Source organism: Sus scrofa, chromosome 7, assembly GCF_054392235.1.
Source record: "Sus scrofa isolate SSC_HxYL_T2T_F1_AM1 chromosome 7, Sscrofa_HxYL_maternal_Yorkshire_Landrace_v2.0, whole genome shotgun sequence".
NCBI lineage: Eukaryota > Metazoa > Chordata > Mammalia > Artiodactyla > Suidae > Sus > Sus scrofa.
The window spans coordinates 1,977,327-1,999,892 of record NC_139389.1 but is presented as its reverse complement, the minus strand read 5'-3'; the positions used below and the strand labels follow the sequence as shown (position 1 = coordinate 1,999,892).

General features: G+C 52.7%; 1 protein-coding gene and 1 long non-coding RNA gene across 2 annotated transcripts; one reads left to right on the top strand and one right to left on the bottom strand.

Moving 5' to 3' along the window:
• Positions 1-588: 588 nt before the first annotated feature.
• Positions 589-11,048, bottom strand: LOC146401136 (uncharacterized). The gene is made up of 3 exons (XR_014809538.1): positions 10,941-11,048; positions 10,617-10,866; positions 589-3,072 (listed from the first exon to the last, which is right to left on the bottom strand). It is a non-coding gene; the product is annotated as an uncharacterized LOC146401136 (long non-coding RNA).
• A 1,354-nt stretch (positions 11,049-12,402) lies between these two features.
• On the top strand, positions 12,403-15,480 carry TUBB2B (tubulin, beta 2B class IIb). Its single transcript, NM_001243434.1, has 4 exons — positions 12,403-12,570; positions 13,367-13,475; positions 13,736-13,846; positions 14,181-15,480. The coding sequence occupies exons 1-4, from the start codon at positions 12,514-12,516 to the stop codon at positions 15,239-15,241; spliced, it is 1,338 nt and encodes a 445-aa protein (NP_001230363.1). The 5' UTR covers positions 12,403-12,513; the 3' UTR covers positions 15,242-15,480.
• Positions 15,481-22,566: the final 7,086 nt, after the last annotated feature.

Here is a 22,566-nt window from a genome sequence, read left to right as displayed (position 1 = left end):
CCTTATGGATACTGCTGAGCTGCAACAGGAGCTCCTCTGATGCCACTTTAAAGCATGAAGACAACACCCCCAGAGGCCTGAGGACTCCCCTCGGGGTCCGGCTTCACCTGCAGGAGGAGGCCAGAGCCATCCGCTCTCCTCGGGAGCCCCGCCAGGCCCTGTCCTCTGCCCACCTGTCGAAGTGGCAGAGTGCTGGCTTGCAGGATAAAGGCAGCGGCTGGTACAAAGGAACAGGCCCCAAGTGGTCATGCGGGGGCACTGGGCTCCCGAGCGAGGGGGTTACTACCTGAGTGAGGATTCGGAGACGGCCTCGCCACACGGCAGCCCATCACAATAAGGGTTTTTTCTTTCTCCCTCCTAAGGAGACTCGACAGCATTTTTGAACTTTAAAACTATGTACAAAAGGTATTTCTTCATTTTCGTCATATCTTCGTAACGTTTAAAATAACTGGCTAATTCCTCGAATTCCAGCAGCCAAAAAAACCAGGTAAGACTCTAGGTGCTGCACCTGCCCAGGCTCCCGCATTCGTGGCTGGAGGTGCGTAGTCTCAGGTCAGCCCGGGCAGATAAAGAACTCAAGACAAACTAGAACAACAGAAATGGATTTTTTCGGCACAGGGGTTTTTGCAGCAGTCCATTCACGGTCAGGATGAAGGTCTGGGAGGAGGCTGAGGATTTCTTGTGACTCTCAGCCGCGGTCACCTCTGGAGCCTAAAGACATTCCTGAATCTTGCAACCCACCCCTGGCTCTGGGATGGGGGCGGTGGCCAGGCCAGAGCAGAGCATGGGGTGGTGGGGGTGAGGGGGCTTTGGGTTCAAAAGGGGGACTCTGCAGGGCCTCACGCCACGTGAGAGCCTGCTCCCAGTGGGCAGTATTCCCTAAATCCCGAGAGGAAGCCAGGCTGGAGTGAGAGAGGCGGGAGCGGGCGCAGAGGCCCAGAAACCACCCACGGTGAGCAAGTGTCCAGCTGGACCCCGGGCTCATCCTCCGCCTCCTGTCGAAAGTCCTGGTTCCCCGCGACCGGCGTCACGGTGACACTTATCACTAAAAAGGAAGTGGTTTCTGGGTGTCCTGATGAAGAGGCTCCTGGAGCCCAGGGCCGAGGCAGATTTTGTTCCAGAAACCTCTTGTGACCCCCTTGGCATAGGGGTGGGTCGCTTGGGTGTGTCTCTCTTCCCTAAGAGAAGTCCAGGGCTGGGGAGCCCAGGCCTTCTGGGCACAGAGCAGAGGCGTGTGGAGAAGAGGGTTACCTCCAGAAGTCACAGGTGTAGCTGCCTGCATTTCTGTCCTGGGCGAGCACACCGCACCCTCCGCTCCAGTGACAACAGTGGCCCAGCAGTCACACGCGTCTTCCCTGCCAGGACCTGTCTGGGGGTTCTGAGATCAATCTGCGGGCCCTTCGTTCAGCCTGTCTTCTTTCCTCTGCTGGTAAGTTTTCACTTCCTCTGCAGCTGGTGGCTGTTTACACGGGTTGTGAATCAGCTGCTTTCTCAGAACCCTGTTATTTCTACCGAGGAGGCGTCGTTGGGGATCTCTGCAGGTGCTGCAAAGGTCCCTCTGTTATTCCCCAGCAGCATTTTGGCCAAAAGTCATGCCCAGCTGACCCCTCGCCAGTCAGCGGAGGTTGGAAACAAAGGATTTAGCAGAGATTTGTCTGTCGGCTTGATGTCATCTTCCTCCTTCTCTGTGTCTTTAAAATAATCTCACCCCAGTGACTGGTCTCTGCTTCAGCTGCAAGATGCAGGGATATAAACCTTCAATTTCATTCTCTTTGTAAGCGAGGCTCCTTACGCGGCTTTCTAAGAGGGCTCACGTTTTGTTAGTTTACCGAGCTTAGAGGGCTTCTGTTCCACCAACACTTCTCCATGCTCCTCTTAAATTTGGTCATCTTCGTTTTTTGGAGGGCGTTTTGTTTGTGTTTTGTTTTGCCGCATTCATGGCATATGGAAGTTCCCAGGCCAGGGATCAAATCTGAGCCACAGCTTTGGCAACGCTGGGTCCGTAACCCACTATACCGCAGCAGGAACGCCTAAATTTGGTCATTTTCTTTGTAAGCCTGATGGAGTTTAGACTTCAATCTTTATGAATTTAGCTTCATTACAGCATTTTTTTTTTTTTTGCCTCTGTGACTTTTACAGAATTCCTTTTTAAAACACGTAATATTCCCATAGAGTTTTGGCTTCGCAACGGCTTGTTCTGTTTCTTTCCACAGCATCTGTCCTTAGCCATCCAACAGAAGCGGATAGTTTGCTGTAATCTGGTTCCTTTCTTCAAGCCCCAGATGCCTCAGCCCCACTCACCTCCTCAGACTTACTCTTATTTCCATCCCGAGTCCTTCGAAAGATGCCTTTGTCGCTTTGTGCTTCTGTCTAAAATCTTGCCGTTTGTTCAGAATTTTGTTTTCACATGTGACTTTTTATTGTATTTTTTCACGTGGCTTTTTCCTTTTTTAGGGCGGCACCTGCAGCATATGGAAGGCTAAGGGTTGAATCAGAGCTGCATCTGAGACCCACACCACCACCACAGCAACGCTGGATCCTTAACCCCCGGAGCGAAGCCAGGGATGGAACCCGCATCCTCATGGATACTAGTCAGTTTTGCTTCCACTGCGCCACAACGGGAACTCCGGTCATGGGGCATTTTTAAACATTCATACGTCTGTTGCTCCATCCCTTGATGTCTTCTACCCTGTGTAACAGAGAAGCTTCCAGAATGAACTGGCAACAAACAGTTCCCTGTAAGGAGGCAGTAATTCCACTTTGCAGGGAACTTGATGAAGATCTGGCAGCCTCAGGTCTTGGCCAGGGTCCCCGCCAGCAACTTGGAAAAGCATTTCCAATGCCCTTTGCTGAAGGAACAGGACTTCCCCAGCAGAAGGGCTTCTGTGTCTGTGTCTGGGTGACCTTCAGAGGCGCCATTATCCCCATGGGACATTCAGAGGTTACATGCTCTCCGACGGCCAAGGTTTCTCGGATCTATTTCCGCATCCTCTGGGATCTTTTTTTTCTTTCCAAGATGACTCACAGAAACTACGTTTCCTTAGTTCTTCTAGGTTCAAAAATATTTGTTACCTGTAAAAGTAAGAGGAAATATACTCACATACAAGTATTGGGGCGCATTGTTCTCAGAAGGTTGATAGGATTGTTCTCTCATCTTCTAGCATTCGATGTTGTTTCAGAAAAGTCTGGACCCCTGTGGTTCCCTTTCCACCTCCCTAAATGACGTGGTCTTTTTTCTGGGTTTCCCGCGGGACTCTTTCCCTACCAGTGAGGTCGCCAGGGTTGGTACTTTACCCTCAGTTCATGAAAGATGGGATTTGCATTTGTTTCCCCTCCTCCCGTGGGGGTGGGTGGGGCCCGCGCCGTCTTCTCATCTCCAAAGCTGCCTCGCGTGAGTATGAAGACACCTCCTGCTCAGGTCTCGGATGAACGGGCGAGATGGAAGACAGGCAGCGAGTGGGCACTGCTTCCAAGGGAGCTGCTGCCCTCCCCTCTTGCTTTCTGCCCTATGAGGTGGTCTTAGCGGGAATCTGTCCACATCCCGCGGGGCCAGCAGAGCCTCTGGGATGGACGGTACCACCGGCTGGGAGAAGGACTGCTTTTGTGCTCACCTGCAGAACAACCTGCTCCTCATGGGCTGGAAATAGCTGGGTCCTCTGGTTGCTGACTCTCTGGGGTATATGATTTACTGGGGGATACTTTATGGCTTGTCTGTACTTAGTTTCAGGCCCTGTGGGAGGTATAATGGCTAATAAGACATGGTTCCTGCCATCGAGGTGTCAAAACCCCGTGGGAATCAGGGGCCTGTCTGTGGAACGAGCTGTAATCTCACGTGGCGTCTCCAGGCAGAACAGTGACAGTGGCCTGTGCAGGGTGGGAGGAAACCATAACTATTTCTACAAATCAAGAAACAGCGCATTAAGACAATGTCGCCAGTGATGCTGGCGCCTCCCAGGCTGCTGAGTCTGTGGTCACGTGTCGAGACTCAGTCCCAGAAAGGAGGAACCAACGATGCCTAACCACCGTATTATCTAGATTTGGCTCCACAGGTCCTCACAACTGGGCAAGGGGCTTAAAACACTACAGCAACAAAGTTGCAAAGGGAAGTGATACTAGTGATACGAACATAAAAAGTAAGGAGGGGAGTTCCCATCGTGGCGCAGCAGAAACGAATCTGACTGGGAAACATGAGGTTGCGGGTTCGATCTCTGGCCTCACTCAGTGGGTTAAAGATCTGGCATTGCTGTGAGCTGTGGTGTAGGTCACAGACATGGCTCAGATCTGGCATTGCTGTGGCTGTGGTGTAGGCCGGCAGCTGCAGCTCTGATTCAACCCCTAGCCTGGGAACCTCCATATGCTGCAGGTGTGGCTGGACAAAGAAAAAAAAATATATAGAAAAGTGTATTTTATTTTTATTTATTTATTTTTGTCTTTTTGCCATTTCTTGGGCTGCTCCCGCGGCATATGGAGGTTCCCAGGCTAGGGGTCTAATCGGAGCTGTAGCTGCCAGCCTACACCAGAGCCAGAGCAATGCAGGATCTGAGCCGTGTCTGTGACCTACACCACAGCTCACAGCAATGCGGGATCATTAACCCACTGAGCAAGGCCAGGGATCGAACCTGCAACCTCATGGTTCCTAATCCAATTCGTTAACCACTGCGCCACGACAGGAACTCCTAGAAAAGTGTATTTTAAATATTGATTAACTTCTTTTGTTTTTTTTTTTTTGTTTTTGGCCACACCCACAGTATACATAAGTTCCTGGGCCAGGAATGGAACCTGCACCACAGCAATGACAATGCTGGATCCTTAACCCTTTGAGCCACCAGGGAACTCCTTGATTAGCTTCTGATATCATTCACAATACAACTCATACTAGAGATACGGGCTTATAAAAATAAATATAGGCAATTTGTGGGTAAATAAATATACATATATTGGGAATGAGTTCTCAGTTTCAACTGGTGGAATTGTGCCATGAAAAAGCTTGGTGACTGTAACAAATGGAGAACTGGCACTACCACGTGAAGAAGCCCCTGGGAGAGCAGAGTGTAGGCTGTCTGTTGCTCCTGGCAACAGGGATAGAAATCACAGATAATCGAGCTGTGATGAAGAACAATTGAAATGCCACCAGAAGGAGGAGAGGATCATTCCGGATGGATGGAACAGTACGAGCGGAGACTCAGAGGCTCAGGGAGCACATCCTACAGACATCAGTAGGTGGGTCCAAGCCTCCCAGAATGTACTGTGGAGGCAGAGGGGCAGATAACCCTGGGAAGTAGGCTGCCAGGGTTGGAGGGACCAGAAATCTGTGCTAAGACTTTGGACCATAGACTGAAACATGAACCATTGACTAAACCACAGGGAGTTGTGGAGAGGCCTGAGCAGGAGGGAGCCCTGATCCAGGGCTACTGAGATGCCCCTGACACCACTGTCAGTGCAAACTGGCCAGAGGAAGGAGCCATGGAAGGAGCCATAAATGATGAAATTGATGTGACTTTTTTGGTGGGGGTTTTCTGTCCTTTTGTCTTTTTAGGGCCACTCCTGCTGCATGTGGAGGTTCCCAGGCTAGGGGTCGAATCAGAGCTACAGCCGCTGGCCTACACGACAGCCACAGCAATGCCAGATCCGAGCCGTGTCTACAGCCTACACCACAGCTCACGGCAATGCCAGATCCTTAACCCACTGAGTGAGGCCAGGGATCAAACCCACAACCTCATGGTTCCTAGTTGGATTCGTTTCCGCTGCACCATGATGGGAACTCCCATATTGGTTTTTAAAATATTGACCTAGGAGTTTACATTATGGTGCAGCAGAAACGAACTGGACTAGTATCCGTGAGGACGCAGCTTCGATCCCTGGCCTCCCTCAGTGGGTTAAGGATCCAGCCTTGCCATGAGCTGTGGAGTCGGTCGCAGATGCAGCTTGGATCCCACGTTGGGGATCCAACTCAACCCCTAGCCTGGGAACCTCTGTATGCTGCAGGTGAGGCCCTAAAAGGCAAACTTTAAAAAAAAATAAATCAATAAAATGTTGACCTATTGATCTATCTCTTTATCTACCTATCTCTCGATCATTGGAAAGTTGGGGTGCTAGCTTAGCACCAAGACATCGAATGCCACTAGATGTTTAGTAGACAGTGAGAAACTAATCCTTTATTTTTAGTTGTGGTAAAATGCACATGTCATTTTAACCATTTTTTTTCTTTTTTGGCCCACATGAGGAATCAAACCTGTCCCAAAGCAGTGACCCAGCCCACTGCAGTGACAACGCAGGATTCTTAACCTGCTGTACCTCAGGATAACTCCTTAACCTTTTTAAAATTTTTTTAAAAATTATTTTTATTTAATTGTTTTTGTTTTGTTTTGTTTTGTTTAGGGCTGCTCCTGTGGCATCTGGAAGTGCAATCCAGGCTAGGGGTGGAATCTGAGCTACAGCTCCCAGCCTACACCACAGCCAGAGCGACACGGAATCCGAGCATCTGTGACCCAGGCAGCAGCTTGCAGTAACACCAGGTCCTTAACCCACTGAGCGAGGCCAGGGATCGAACCCAAATCCTCATGGATACTAGTCAGGTTCTTAACCCACTGAACCTACTGAACTTCCCCCATTTTTTTAAATGGCCAGACTTGGGGCATATGGCCAAGGATTGAATCTGGGCTGCAGCTGTGACCTACACCACAGCTGGATCCTTTCAATCACTGTGCCAGCCTGGGGATCAGACCCTAACCTCTGCAGAGACCCAAGCCACTGCACTTGGATTCTTAACCCACTACTCCATGGTGGGAACTCCTCAACCATTTTTAAGCATGTGGTTCAGTGGCATTAAGTTCACTTGTATTGGAGTTTCTGTTGTGGCTCAGCAGAAATGAATCTGTCTACCATCCAGGAGGACGCAGGTTCAATCCCTGGCTTCAATCCGTAGGTTAAGGATTCGGCTTTGCCATGAGCTGTGATATAGGTCGCAGACATAGCTCAAATCTGGTGTTGCTGTGGTTCTGGTGTAGGCTGGCAGCTGTAGCTCCAATTGGACCTCTGGCCTGGAAACCTCCATAAGCCTCGGGTGCCACCAAAAAAAAAAAAAGACCCCCCCCAAAAAAGTTCACTCATATTAACGTGCAACCAGCACCATCACCCTCCCCAGAAATCTTCATCTTGCAAAACTGAAACTCTGTCCCTACTAAACACTAACTCCCCCTCCCCCAACCCCTGGTAACCACGCTCTACTTTCTGTCTCTAGGAATTCGGCTCCTCTAGGGACCTTGTATCCATGAAATTGTACAGTATTTGTCTTTCCATAACTGGCTTGTTCCCCTTAGCCTAATATCTTCCAGGTTCATCCATGATGTAGCAGGGGCCCAAATTTCCTTCCTCTTTAAGGCTGAAGCATCCTGTCGTATGTGTAGACCACGGTTGGTTTGTACATTCATCTGTCTACACTTGGGATGCTGCCACTTCAGGCTACTATGAATCATGCTGCCACAGACGTGAGTGGGCTAGTATCTATTTGAGGCTCTGCTTTCAATTCATTGGGGCAGATGTGAGAATCCAAATCTTTTGATAAGTTTCCTTTCTAGGGGTTATTGTGAAAGAGGTAGTGAGTCCTCCCAGAGTTACTCCTAATGCATTATTTTTTTGAAAATGTATCATGACTATATGGTGGCCACTCCAAAGCAGGCTGGGCGTGGGAAGCCAAGAGTTCCTGCTCAGAAGCTGACCCATTTCTGCAGTGAAGACATAGCACAAGCCCACCAGGCATCTAAATCCAAGAGGCAAAGTGTTACTATGTGCATTTGTGTGTATCTATCGATCTGAATCCTTTTTTTTTTTTTTTTTGCTTTTAGAAATAGGGCTACACCGGAAGCAGATGGAAGTTCCCAGGCTAGGGGTCAAATTGCAGCTGCAGCCTGGACCTACACCACAGCTCATGGCAATGTCAGATGCTTAACCCATTGAGTGAGGCCAGGGGTCGAACCTGCCTCCTCATGGATACTAGTCTGGTTTGTTACCGCTGAGCCACAATGGGAACTCCTGAGTACACACGTTCTCATTTTATTTATGTGGCAAGCAAAGGCCAGGGGGCAGATGTAGAAGAGAAACAGCGGGGAGCACCCCTCGCTGGGGGACCAGTTTCGTTGGGGGGCGGGGGAGCCGCACCGCAGGGACCTCGATGTGGCAGGGATCAGGAAAGGGTAACGTGGCTCCCCGCACTCCTTCCTGTGCGCGGCAGTCCCTTCACACGGCGTTTGTTCCCACGTTCCCTGATTTCATGGGCTGCACCTGTCGGTCTCAGTACGCTGCTGCGGTGTGTCCGCTGGAGGGTGTTTTCTACAATCCGGCTCTGGATCATAAGTGCCATTTTCCTAGGATGCACAGAGCCGCGTTCCCTGGCCTGCCCTCCCCCAGCCCACGAATCTTACAAATCCCAGATCGTGTGGGGGAGGGGAGACGGCCTATAAAAGGGAAGCGGTGCCCTGCGGAGCCGCGGTCCTCCTCCCTCCGCCGTTTGTGGGACAAAGAAGGCAAAGCTCTTCGGAAAACTCAACACCCGCAGCCTGGGCTGAGGCCGTGTGAACCCAGATGCGGGCGCCGGCGATGGGAACACGCCCGCCCCACGGAGGAACAAAAGCAAATGTCGCCCTGCGTTCACCGCCTCGGAATTTGCCCTGCTCGTTCCGGTCTTTTGTTACCTGGGCCGGCTGGTCCCCACAGAGCCCCCACGACCGCGGAAGGACGAGGGTTCTGAGGCTCCCACCCAGCAGCCCTTTGATTAAGGGGCACGGGGCAGTTCTCATGGGGGGAGGGCAGGCCTGGGAGGAAAGGGGGGGGCAGCAGGACATCAGCGGGGGAGGAGTGACAAAGCTGAGAAAGCCCAGGTCTCCGCGGGTCCCAGGAAGCCCCTCCACCACCCCCTCCCCGCAGTCACAATACAGGGCTTCGACCCCTTCCTAGCCCCAATTCTCTCGGCATTTGACTCCTTTACATAAACGTTTGGGTTGGTAGCTTGCCAATATTTCTAACTGGGGCGCATTGAGAAGAGTGAAAAAGGAAATAATGATGGATTTGCAGTCTCTTTCTTTCAATCCCTCTTCATTCATTGGCTAAGTGTCGGTTGCCTAGGAAACCGCGTGCATCTCCGCTGCAGAGCTGGCGGTCAGGCTACAGAGGCTGCGAGCTGTGTATTAAGTGGTGAATGCGGGCAGGCAGTGGGAAAACCTGAAAGCTAGAAGGCTGGCAATTTCAGTCTGTGTCAATATATACATTTTGCTTTAAGAAAACAATGCTTTAAAAATGCACTACCAAATCAGCTATGTAATACCCCCCTTCTAGCAGACGTCCTCAATAAATTAACCCAGTGACTCTTTGTGAAAGGGATAAGCGCAGAGTCACTCCAGTATTTGCCAGTGAAAATTCTCTGAAAAGTGTGAGGCCAAATACAATTGTAATAGCTTAGAGGGTATCTTATTTACCTCAGCCGCAAGCCAGTCCTGCATAAGACAACAGCTGGATTTTATTTCACACGGTGCTATTTTTACAGTGGTCTCAGGAAGGGAGCACTTGAAAATGGCGGCGCATCACTTAAATGACTAGCATGTTAAGTGACGATGAAACAGCTTATTCTGACACCTACATGTCTGATATACAATGACCTAGATGGAGAGCAATTATGTGTAACAAACAGACCGAAAGAACTGCTGGAGGACCCAATGAGAGCGAATTCCACCCCCCCAAGCCCCTCACCAGCCTCTTTTGTGGGAGCTACACGGGGTAAGAGCAAGAGGGTCGGCAGATAAACCGAACACCTCAGGGAAAGACTTGGCCGTCATCAGCGCCTACTCTTCCGAGGCAGAACCAGCTCCCTGTGCAAATTACAATGCGCAGTGTCGCACTGCCAAACTGGGGAGGGGGCGTGGAGCCGTTAGGGAGAATGCCAGCTCAGAAGGGCAGGGATGCAGGACTGTGTGGACAAAAGGAATGAAGGGAAAGCAGATCCTGAGCCGAAAGCGCAGAGTGCCCAAGGGGCATCCTGGCTTTTGGAAGGATGAGTTCCAGCCTCGCCCTACCCCAAGCCTCTTGCCCTGAAAGAAACCCGAGAGGAAGGGGTCCTTTATGCACAAAATCTTGAACACGCCTTTCCACCCCGGGCGCTCCGCGGAGATCTGCCTGTGAAACAGGAGCTGAGACAGAAACCGCTGGGTGAGGGAGCTGGCGGGGCTCAGGCGGCCGGCGCGGAGCTGATCCCCTGGAGCGCGGCGCGCGGGCGGCCCTCTGGGCCCAGCCGGGGCTCACCTCGGCGCGCCTCGGCACTAGGGGGGCGGGCGCGGCCCCCGCTTGGCTTCTTCCCCGCGGTTCCGACCCACGGGAGCCGCCACCCCCAGGTGCTGACACCAGCCACCGCCCTTTCCCCTGGACGCGGTCACCTTCCCGAGGGCTGGGCGCGCGGCAACGGGGACTCCGACCTGAGCCGAGTCTTTAGCTTGTGTGACCCTTGACACGGCTCAAGCTCGACCCCTCTGCAGCAGTGGGAGCTGGATTAGAAACTCCGCGTCAGGCCCCGTGTCCCTGGAGCCAGGGCACGTGGGCGCTGCTCTGCCCCTCGCCCGACCCCTCCCAACCTTCACGCCGGCAGCAGCGGCTGGAACCTCTGCCCCGAGCTGCAGTCCCGGCGCAATGGGTGTTCGGGGGCGGCTGTGCTTTTGTTCTCTCGGCCCCTCTTTGTGCCCTGGAAGTGGCTTGAAAGCCCCTCTTCCACCCCCAGAGGGAAAGGGAGGCGGCGACAGTTTGCTGACAGTTCTGGGAGGGTCTCGGGCAACAGCTGTGGGCTCCTCTCTGCCGCAGGAACCCGGGTCGTTCGGCCCCTCTCGCCTGGGGATGAAAAGGGGTCGCGTCACCTCCCAGATGACCCGTCAAGAGGCGGGGTAGGGGAGGGGGCGCCTCACCTAGGGAACTGCGGGGGCCAGGTTGCAGCGCGCTCTCTCTCCTCTTTCTCACGCGCACACACACACACACACACACACACACACGAAGGTAACAAAGAGACCAGCTCCTTGGACTCCCTGGATACTACAGGTTTGGAGTGTGAGGCTGCGCCTCTGCGCACGCGCACTGTGTGCGTGTCAGGGTCTCGGGGGGCCTCTCCCTCGCGGTGCTGCAGTTTTCAGGCGTGTCCCTCACCCGCACCAGCAGCACGAAGGTTGAGGACCTCGTGGCCGCCTCGGGGTCCTGCGCCTGGTGGAAGATGTGAATGCTAGCGGCGGGCTCAGGCGAGAACCTCCGAGGAACCCAGCCCCTTAATGGACAATAGATGAACCGAACCCAGACTGGAGAGCGCCTGGGGTGTGATTTTTAACTACTCAGTTGTGGGATGTAACCCACACATTTCCGAGTTCTTTGTTCTGCCGCAGCCCCGCCTCCCGAACCCCACCCTCTTCCGACTGCTGGACAGTCCACCCTGCGCGGCCAGCCACACCCACCGCATCCACTCCTAAGGACAAAAGCCGACCCAAGGGATGGAGGGGTCCTAGGCACCAGTCGGGGAGCTATGGACTCCCGGAGAGGGTCGGGCAGGGCGAAGGAGGCGCCGAGGTCGCCCCTCCCCCGATGCTGCCGCCCCAGAGAAAGGGAGCAAGAGGCCCTTGACAGAGACAAAAGAGAGGATGCGCGGCTGTGGGTGGGGGGAGGGCCGAGGGCGGAGGGCACCCTGAGGCTCTTGGGTCACGGCTCTTCAGATCCGAACACCCTGATCACGCAAGACTTCCTCCCGGGGCCGCCTGCCCTCTCCCAAGACTCTGTGTGATCGAGGTTCGGGCGCCGGACAGCCCTTGGCTTCTAATGGTTGGGGAAAGGGTCAGTGGTCTCACCAGGGAGGGTGGCTTAGGGACCTCCCGCCCTTGGCGGAGGCGATGCCGCAATCCGCGCGGGTATGGAAACCTGCGCCACCCAGCCCTACCACCTGCCAGCGCCCGGCGCACAGAGCCTCCTTTCCAGCGCACCTGATGGCCTCTCCACCTGCTCCAGTTCCCCTGCACCCACCCGTCCAGTGCCACCTGCCCCCTACACACACACACCCGGCCTGCCACACGGGTCACCCTTGCCTCTTCCCCCACCCCCAATTCTCAGTGCCCAGCTTTTCCACATCCCCTCCAGTTCCAGACAATGCGCACGCCCCCCCGCCCCCCACTCCCCGCAGCCCCCACTCCTCGCCGGTCCGCCAGCCTGCGCTGATTGGCCGCGGGCCCGTAGTCCAGCCCCCCGGACGGTCCCTGGGGCTCGGAGCATTACGTCAGCGGGACCTGGAGAGAGCTAGCGCGAAGGGGACTGGGGGGCTCGGGTTGGGGGCGCGGCCTGCGCGGGCGGGCCCAGCCTCCTCGCATAAAAGGCCGAGCCCGCTGGGCAGGCGCTCTCAGCCGGTCGGTTCCCGAGCGCGTTCCTGGTGACCCCGCCGTGGGTGTGTAGGGAGGACGGACAGAGTGACCAGACGCCGACCGGGGCCGGAAGAAGCGAGCTAGCACCATGCGTGAGATCGTGCACATCCAGGCGGGCCAGTGCGGCAATCAGATCGGCGCCAAGGTGGGCGCTGGGGACCCCCGGGGCGGGGGCGGGGTGGGGGCGGGGACCCGGGCTTAACGCCCTCGGGGTTCTGGGCGCCGCGCGTCGTCCCGAGCAGGCCCCGGGCCCTCTGAACGCAGACTTTCCTGGCTGCTTTGTGCCGCCGAGAGGGGCGTGGACCTGGAGGCGACTTTGGCGGGGGCGGGGGAGGAACCTTTCTTAACTTTCTGCGGTAACTCGTTTGGAATCCCGGTCCCTCGGCCTCCCCTTCCTCCTTGCTCCTCGCTTAGCCCGGCACGCGGGCCTGGAGAGCGCGCGGGTGTGTCCGCAAGGCTGCGCGCGCCCGCCTACGGGCGGGGCCCCGACGCCGGGAAAATTGATTTTACTCGCTGGAACCCGAGTCGAGCTGCGGGGGGAGGAGGGGAGCGATCGTCAGAGGAGAGCGATCGCCTTAAGCCTCGGGATGTGCTATGAATCTAAAATCGCCCCGTCCCCCCCCCCCCCCCCGCTTCAGCTCCCTCTGGTCCCTCTACCCCTCCCACCCCCTCGGCGCCACTTGAGCCCCGGCCGCCGCCTCTCGCCGCCGCTAGTGCCGGCCTTACAGTTGCCGAGACACCCCCACCTCCTGCCGCGAGCAGCTGTTCGCCCGGGAAACGCCCATTTTCTACCCAGTGACCCTGCAAAATGCAAACCCTGCGGCTGTGCCGGGCTGGGCTGCCCCGAAGCCCTGCAAGGTGGCTGGTCCGGGCTTCGCCTTGAGTCCCCGCCTCTCTGCGCCGTGGGGCGTGGCTCAGCACCACCGTTTTCTGCGTTTCAGTTTTGGGAGGTCATCAGCGACGAGCATGGCATCGACCCCACTGGCAGTTACCATGGCGACAGTGACTTGCAGCTGGAGAGGATCAACGTGTACTACAATGAAGCCACTGGTGAGTGTCTTTCCACGCCCCCTCTCCCCGGGGGCCTGACCCCAGGAAGGTGGCCCCTGGGAACGTGGCCCGAGGGGAGGGAGGGTGGACTAACCGATTTAGGGCTCTCGCTCTTTAACTGCGGGTTTCCAGTGGGCGTCCCTTTGAGAATCCAGACCTCCCAGGTCCTTCTTTGTTTGGGGGCGACCGCAGTGCCTGCAAGACGCCCTCCTCTTCAGAGCTCTCTGCCTGCAGGTCTATGTCCAGCTCTGTCCCCACAGGTAACAAGTATGTGCCCCGGGCCATCCTGGTGGATCTGGAGCCGGGCACCATGGACTCGGTCAGGTCTGGACCCTTCGGCCAGATCTTCAGGCCCGACAACTTCGTGTTTGGTGAGTGGCTGACATGGTGATGGCATGTTGGGTCATTTTATGTTGGACAGCTCAGGGTGGAGGGGCGTGTCTGCCGTAGAGAAAGTATGGAGTTGTGTGTCGATTTTGTCTTAATATGAGCTGAAACTAAATGCCTTTGAATCTCTAATGCCCAGTTCCTAACCCTTCTTATTTATATTATGTCCATGACCGAGTATTTTCATGTCTAGCCAGTTTCGTTATAACCTGAAAAAATCTTATCTGAGGCTGACTCATTGGGTTATATTATGGGGATTAAGGTAAAGAGGAATGTAATGCAATCATCAATGGCTTATGAGGACTCTCCCCCTGGCAGGCCAGAGCGGTGCCGGCAACAACTGGGCCAAGGGCCACTACACAGAGGGCGCCGAGCTGGTGGACTCGGTCCTGGACGTGGTCAGGAAGGAGTCAGAGAGCTGTGACTGTCTGCAGGGCTTCCAGCTGACCCACTCGCTGGGGGGCGGCACGGGTTCGGGGATGGGCACCCTGCTCATCAGCAAGATCCGCGAGGAGTACCCCGACCGCATCATGAACACCTTCAGCGTCATGCCCTCGCCCAAGGTCTCGGACACGGTGGTCGAGCCCTACAACGCCACCCTCTCCGTGCACCAGCTGGTGGAGAACACGGATGAGACCTATTGCATCGACAACGAGGCCCTGTACGACATCTGCTTCCGCACCCTGAAGCTGACCACGCCCACCTACGGGGACCTCAACCACCTGGTGTCGGCCACCATGAGCGGGGTCACCACGTGCCTGCGCTTCCCGGGCCAGCTCAACGCCGACCTGCGCAAGCTGGCCGTGAACATGGTGCCCTTCCCGCGCCTGCACTTCTTCATGCCCGGCTTCGCGCCGCTGACCAGCCGCGGCAGCCAGCAGTACCGCGCGCTGACGGTGCCCGAGCTCACGCAGCAGATGTTCGACTCCAAGAACATGATGGCCGCCTGCGACCCGCGCCACGGCCGCTACCTGACGGTGGCCGCCATCTTCCGCGGCCGCATGTCCATGAAGGAGGTGGACGAGCAGATGCTCAACGTGCAGAACAAGAACAGCAGCTACTTCGTGGAGTGGATCCCCAACAACGTCAAGACGGCCGTGTGCGACATCCCGCCGCGCGGCCTCAAGATGTCGGCCACCTTCATCGGCAACAGCACGGCCATCCAGGAGCTGTTCAAGCGCATCTCGGAGCAGTTCACGGCCATGTTCCGGCGCAAGGCCTTCCTGCACTGGTACACGGGCGAGGGCATGGACGAGATGGAGTTCACCGAGGCCGAGAGCAACATGAACGACCTGGTGTCCGAGTACCAGCAGTACCAGGACGCCACGGCCGACGAGCAGGGCGAGTTCGAGGAGGAGGAGGGCGAGGACGAGGCCTGAGGGCACGATGCACGGGCGAGGCAGGGTAGGGAAGCCGAGGAAGGTGAGCGGGAGGGGGGCTGACGCAAGGAGAGAAGCATGGTCTGTGGTCTCCGCTAGGTGTCGCTGGTTCTCTGGTGCTCTTCACTGTTGCCTGTCCCTTTTTTCTTTTTGTAACATTGATGACACCCGTGTAACACTGGAGATCGTTCTGAACTACTGTTGTAATGGCTAAAATCACATAAACGTTTGTGTCCTAATGGTGTCTTCTCTGTCTCCTCTTTCTCTTTATTAGTAATATAAATGTAACTTTGAGAACACATCCTACAGAAGCCTTCCTTCCGAAAAGCAAAGGAATGGGGGGAAGCTCAAATACATTGACTTTTTAGCCTGGTAAAACTGAACCAGAGTCACACCCCGATGAAGATAGGCGATCCATCCGAACTGTAAGATGCCTTTAAGGGAATATCTTATTAGCTGAGAGATGCCTGCTTGAAAACACACTGATGTATCTTCATGGGGAAATCCTACTATACTTTTATTGTCTTTACACACACACAAAATGTGAATAGTAACTACACGTACACAGCACCCAATTCTAAAGGATAGAGAGTGGAAAGCCTCCTCGTGTGTCCCTTCTTCATACATTTTCCTCCCTCCAGGGCAACCCTTCTGATATTGTCATCTTTCTTGCGTCCTTGCAGAGATATTTCATGTCTTCAAACCTACTTGGATCCTTCCCTTTGTCTTTCTTTACACCTTGTGATATTAACATTATTCTAGCCTCCTTTTTTCAGGAAACAATGTGTCTCTAAAACACAGAGAGCGGCCTCCTTTAAATGGATACATAGTATCCATTGTGTACTGGCGGCCATATTTTAGTTAACCCATTCCATACCGATGGACATGCAGGTGATTTGTACTTTGATCTCGTAGCACCACAGTGAATGATTTTGTGCATGTCTTATTGTGTACACTCCTCTAAGTGGAATTTTCTGTCAAAGGCAATGTAATACTCTGACATTTTAAAATAAGGAAATCCCCTGTACTTAGGAATAGCCATAGATTTCTAAATTGTTAACACACTAAAATTCTCAAGCAACTGTTCCTACCAGCAACTGTGTTTGCACTGCATTACACACTATTTGCATATAAATTATCTTTGAATTTTATATGCCATTATACATTCTGGGCTATTGGAGAACTTTAAATAGGTAAGCCACAATAATTTTCAGTTTATTGCATTCTTACCATCGAGCATTGGGATTTGGGATTTGAACCAAGCCTGCCTCGAGACTTGAACTCAATTTCTAAAGAAGCTGTGCGTTTTTAATGAGTGAATTTCAGTTGGAATTGTATGCTTATGGGCTCAATTACACTTTGTCAAAATGTGCCAAGGCTCTGCCTTAATCCAGGCCAGTCAGTTTCTTGGTTTGGGAAGAGAAGGGGAGTGTAATTAATAAACACATGTACCAAACAGGAAGAAAGAAATTCCAAGAAAACTGTAGGTTTATGGCTTTTCTAATTTTTAGAAAACTTTAATATTAGAGAAAATAGTACTTTAAATCTGACCCTGTATTTATTTCATTCTACTTAGCGCCACTCCTACTTGTTTTGTTTTTGTTTTTGTTTTTTGTTTTTGGTCTTTTTGCTATTTCTTTGGGCCGCTTCTGCGGCATATGGAGGTTCCCAGGCTAGGGGTCGAATCGGAGCTGTAGCCACTGGCCTACGCCAGAGCCACAGCAACGCAGGATCCGAGCCGCGTCTGTGACCTACACCACAGCTCACGGCAACGCCGGATCGTTAACCCACTGAGCAAGGCAGGGACCGAACCCGCAACCTCATGGTTCCTAGTCAGATTCGTTAACCACTGCGACACGACGGGAACTCCTGTTTTTGTTTTTTAAAGAAGATGAAGAAGGAGGAGGAAGATGAGGTGTGGATTAGGGATTTACATATTAAAGAGGCTGAAGGATATTTGGAAAGCGTTTCAAAGAAAAAGTGAGAGCAGTGTCACTCTGAACATTGTGAAAATAGGTTCATTCTACCAAACGGCCCCCAAATGGAAACGAGCAGCCGTTCACTCTATGATATTACACATCGTAAAACCGGACTCAGAAACTGGCTTCTGCTCCAGTTTCTCACATTTAGTAGTGAACCAGCAGGTGCCTTTCCTGTGAGCTGGTATAAAGCTTCCAACAATGTCACTGACTGAGAACATTAATTTGAAGTGCCCTGCACATGTGGGTCAGCTGCCAGGCACCCTCCCCCCATCTGCCCTTGGCCATGCATTCACCACCACCTGTCAGACAGGATGGGTAACCTTGGAAACAAGAGGGAATCCTGCCAGGTGCCTGTTGGCATAGGGGTCCTGCGTCTCTTCCCACCTTGTGAGAACAGAGTGGACAGGAGGCACCCAGCAGGCCAGCCTGTCCCACAGCCACTGCAGCCTGCCTAGAACAGGGGTGCAGGTGGACCTGCCAGGCAGGTGCTCGGGGGCAAAGCCCTAGAAGCCCAGTTGTCTAGTACTGATCTGAAAGGTGTACTTAGGGAAACGGCTCAAAAGCCCACAGATGCACAGACTAACAAGTGGATGAAGAGATATTTTTTGAAAGCGTTTCCGTAGTTACATCCCCCTGTGTGATGGGAACTAGTGGGGGGCGGTGCTGACAGTGCGTTTCCAACACCCGTTGCTACAAGGCACCAGGCAGACGGTCACTTCCGGGAGGCACAGCAGCCAAACCACAAGACCCTGGGATGTGATGCGGGATTCAGAGCCTGGGGTTGGGGAGGGCAAGTTGGAATCAGCCCAAGAGTCTGAGAAGGAACCCCAACATGCTTCAAACTGGCCGCACCTCTGCATCAACGCCAGTGAGGATTGGAGACCAGCTCTCATCTCATCCCTGAGAGTGGGTCAGAGGAACAGAAATTTGAGCTAAAAGTAACTGTGAGAGATCGTCCAGCTGAACTTCCTTATTTTGTAAGGAAGGGGACAGAGGGTCAGAGGATTTTGTGTCAGTTCACAGCACTCCCTACAAATCAGAGTTTGGACCCTGCTCTTTCCTCTAAGCTGTCCCCTCTCAGGTCCTGCGGTTTACAAGCCCACACGGGGGTGGGGTGGGTGACGACGAAGGGAAACTGTTCCAGCTTCAAGGAAAAATCCAAACGTGCTCCTGGGTCCACGCTCAACCGTCCCACGTGGGCTGGGCACAGATGAAGTGCCAAGGCTTTTGGCTCTGACCCAGTCACTGCCAGGCAATGCAGAGTTTGCTGGTTCTAAAACACCACACGCACACAGATTCTAACGCAATTATGGCTGCAAGAAGAGTATTCCTTCGGGGGTACTTATTGTGAAATGAGTGGGAAGTTCATGAACAATCTTTGGAGGACTGCCTTTTCCACACCCTCATTTTAGTTAGGATGCGACCTGTGTACCAGACAACACTGCTTGACAACTACCACAAGGTTGCTTTCGTCCCACTGGGTGAGAAATTCTCTTGCAAGGTCATGCTTTGCTTTTCTTTCTTTCTTTCTCTCTCTCTCTCTCTCTCTCTCTCTCTCTCTCTCTCTCGCTCTTTCTTTCTTTCTTTCTTTCTTTCTTTCTTTCTTTTTTTTAAGGGCCATGCCCAAGGCATATGGAAGTTCCCAGACTAGTGATGGAATCAGAGCTGTAGCCGCCGGCCCATGCCACAGCCACAGCCATGCCAGATCCGAGTCTGTGACCTACACCACAGCTTATGACCCAGCTGGACCCTTAACACACTGAGCAGGGCCAGGAATCGAACTGTGTCCTCACGGATACTAGTTGGTTCATTACTGCAGAGCCACAGCAGGAACTCCAGGTCATCCTTTTCTAAATGCCTCACAGGTGAGCCATTCACTAGAAAACAGACTCGCTCGTACCTTGGTTTCTTGGAGGCTTTTCCCCTGCCTCCCCCGCCCTTCACGCCTTTCCTAAGGCAGGCAGACCCCAAGAGCCTGACTTCTTCGGCACAGTCTGCTCCCCTCAAGATGCTGCAATCATTTTTTCTTTTCTATTAATTGTGGTATGATTCACAAGATACGAACTTGCCATTTAAAAGAGTCCGAGTCAGCGGGTTTTAGTACATGCACGCAGTCGTGCAAGTGTCACCAACACAGGATTCCAGAATCTTTTCATCTCCCACACCCACCGGCTCTCCCTCCCCTTCCCCCCTGCCCTCCAACCCCTGGCAACCACTCATCTTTCTGCCTCTATGAACTTGTCTTTTCTGGACATTTCATATAAATGGGATCGTACAATAGGTGGTCTTTGTGTCTGGCTTTTAAATTTAGCATCCTTTCAAGCCTCATCCATGTAACATGCTTCGGGACTTCATTACGTTTTGCAGATGAATCATATTCCATTGTCTGCATTTGCCACATCTCGTTTATCCAGTCATCACCTGATGGACATTTAGCTTGTTTCCACTTTTGACCTATTAAGAATAATATGCTATGAACGCTCCTGCACAGTTTGTTTGGGAGTGTTTTTTGGTGTATGTATGTTTTCATTTCTCCTGGGCACATCCCAGGAGTGAAACTGCTGGGCCATGTGGTGTAAACTTGTGTTTATTAACTGTGAGTTCCACCTGTGAATGGATATGCTTTCAAATTTGCCCCAAAGGCTGGGATGGAAGAGGGATCAGACGAGCCGTGGGGTTTTCGTTCTTGTGCATTTGCATAGGCTGAGACCCGTAGTTTTAGAAGCAGGGGGAGCTGGAGAAATGGGACATGCCTCCATTTACAAATGAGGAGCCTAAGGCTCCGGTTGGGCAATGTCCTCAGGCCACTGTGTCCGGTTCTGGCTGATGTTCTTGCAATAGTGGTTTAGAGTTCTTTTTTTCCCTCTAACTTAGAAAAGTCTAGAGAGGAGCTCCCTGGTAGCTCAGTGGGTTAAGGATCTTGTATTGTCACTGCTGTGGCTCTGGTTTACAGCTGTGGTGCAGGTTCAATCCCTGGCCTGGGAACTTCCACATGCTGCAGGTGTGGCCCCTTCTGCAAAAAAAAAAAAAAAAAGTCTAGAGACACTCAGTACAGGCCAGGAAGCTCCACAAAACCCTCTCTCAGCTCTTTCCATTGCTGCCACAGGCCTTCAGCCTCCTGTTGTCCTCGGGCTGCTGGACGGCCACTGCTGCTCTGCTCGTGTGTCCGGCTCCTAGGTAAGAAGGGAGAGGGAGCATGAAGAGGCACCTTCCAGCAGAGTAAAGCCACTTGAAAGATTTGTGCCAGGAGCGCCCTCGTGGCCTCTGCTTTTCACTGGCCATGCTTCCTTGTGGAGGGTGGGGGGCGCTGAGCAAACATTCTCCACCTCTGCCCAACCCCCCCAACTTAGAGGTTCTTTTAGGAGGAAGTAGAGAAGGGCCCCCGAAGTTTCCTCCACAATCAGAGAGGGGCCAAGACGTGACGTTACCCCGGACCTCTTAGCTCCTATCCCAGAGCTCTCTGCAGGCACGAGTTTGCAAGGTGTTTCATACCAGGGGTCCTCATTTTCTTTTCTTTTCTTTCTCTCATTTTGTTTTGTTTGGTTTTGACATGTGACGTTTTATTGGCTTCCTGTTCACTAAGTCCCTTTGGAGGAGCATGTTTTTAGCTTCAGCGTATTCCGAATGCATAAAGCAGGCAGCCACCCTGTTGCATCTGCTCATCGAATTCGGAATGTTCACGCCCAGAGCTTCGTTACCCGCACATACCGCACACGAAGGACTTATTCAAAGTATGCGATGCCCTCCTTCCTTCTTTCTTTTTCTCTTCCTTTCTACCTTTTTCTTTTTAGGGCCACAACCACAGCGAGTGGAAGTTGCCAGGCTAGGGGCCACATCGGCCCACCCCACAGCCACAGCAATGCAGGATCCTTCACCTACTGAGCAAGGCCAGGGATTAAACCCATATCCTCGTAAATACTACTTGGGTTTGTTGTGCCACAGCAGGAACTCCGGCTTTGTCTTTCATAATACAAACTGCAAAACAAGCACAAACCCCCCTAAGGATCTATTTATACCCTTGCTTGGGACACATATTCTTCCCGTTCCTTCTACAGAATGGCAGGGTGGCAGGATTGCTGTTCTTATGTCCTCTGCCTGGTGTGTTCAATCCCTGTGTGCCTGTGGCTCTTTCTGGATATTCAGAATTCCATTTGGATGTCACTTCCTCCAAGAAGTCTTCCTGGATTACTACAGTGGCCTCTCTATACATAAGAGTCCCCATTTTCTAGCAATACTACCCAAAGTGATCTACAGATGTTCTGTGATCCCTAACAAATTACCCATGACATTTTTCACAGAACTAGAACAAATAATCCAAAAATTTATATGGAACCATAAAAGACCCAGAAATGCCAACACAATCCTGAGAGGGAAAAAAAAAGACAAACCAGGAGGCATAACTCTCCCAGACCTCAGACTATATTCAAAGCTATAGTAATTAAAACCATGTGGTCTTGGTACAAAAACAGACATACAGATCAATGGAACAGAACGGAGAACCCAGAAATAAATTTAGACACCTACGGTCAATTCATCTTTGACAAAGAGGCAAGAATATAAAATGGAAAAAAGACAGTCTCTTCAGCAAGTGGTGCTGGGACAACTGGACAACTGCATGTAAATCAATGAAACGAGAACACACCCTCACACCACGCACAGAAATAAACTCGACATGTCTTAAAGACTTAAACCTAAGACAAGACACCATGAAACTCCTAGAAGAGAACATGGGCAAAACATCCTCTGATATCAGCTGTACAAATGTTTCCTTAGGGAGTTCCCATCATGGCGCAGTGGTTAACGAATCCGACTAGGAACCATGAGGTTGCGGGTTCGGTCCCTGCCCTTGCTCAGTGGGTTAACGATCCGGCGTTGCCGTGACCTGTGGTGTAGGTCGCAGACGCGGCTCGGATCGCGCATTGCTGTGGCTGTGGCATAGGCTGGCAGCTACAGCTCCAATTAGACCCCTAGCCTGGGAACCTCCATATGCCACAGAAGCGGCCCAAAGAAATAGCAAAAAAAAAAAAAAAAAAAAAAAAGACAAATGTTTCCTTAGGGCAGTCTCTCAAGGCAGTAGACATAAAAACAAAAATAAACAAATGGGTCATAATCAAACTTACAAGCTTTTGCACAGCAAAGGAAACCATAAAAAAAACCAAGGAGTTCCCGTCGTGGCACAGTGGTTAATGAATCCGACTAGGAACCATGAGGTTTTGGGCTCGAGCCCTGGCCTTGCTCAGTGGGTGAAGGATCCAGCATTGCTGTGAGCTGTGGTGTAGGTCACAGACGCGGCTCAGATCTGGTATTGCTGTAGCTTTGCTGTAGGCCAGCAGCTACAGCTCG

Excerpts from the sequence above, each read along its gene's own strand:
- TUBB2B (NM_001243434.1), top strand. The coding sequence starts at position 12,514 with ATGCGTGAGATCGTGCACATCCAGGCGGGCCAGTGCGGCAATCAGATC. Across the intron at positions 12,571-13,366 it reads GCAATCAGATCGGCGCCAAG|TTTTGGGAGGTCATCAGCGA; the intron begins GTGGGCGCTGGG and ends TCTGCGTTTCAG. Across the intron at positions 13,847-14,180 it reads GCCCGACAACTTCGTGTTTG|GCCAGAGCGGTGCCGGCAAC; the intron begins GTGAGTGGCTGA and ends TCCCCCTGGCAG.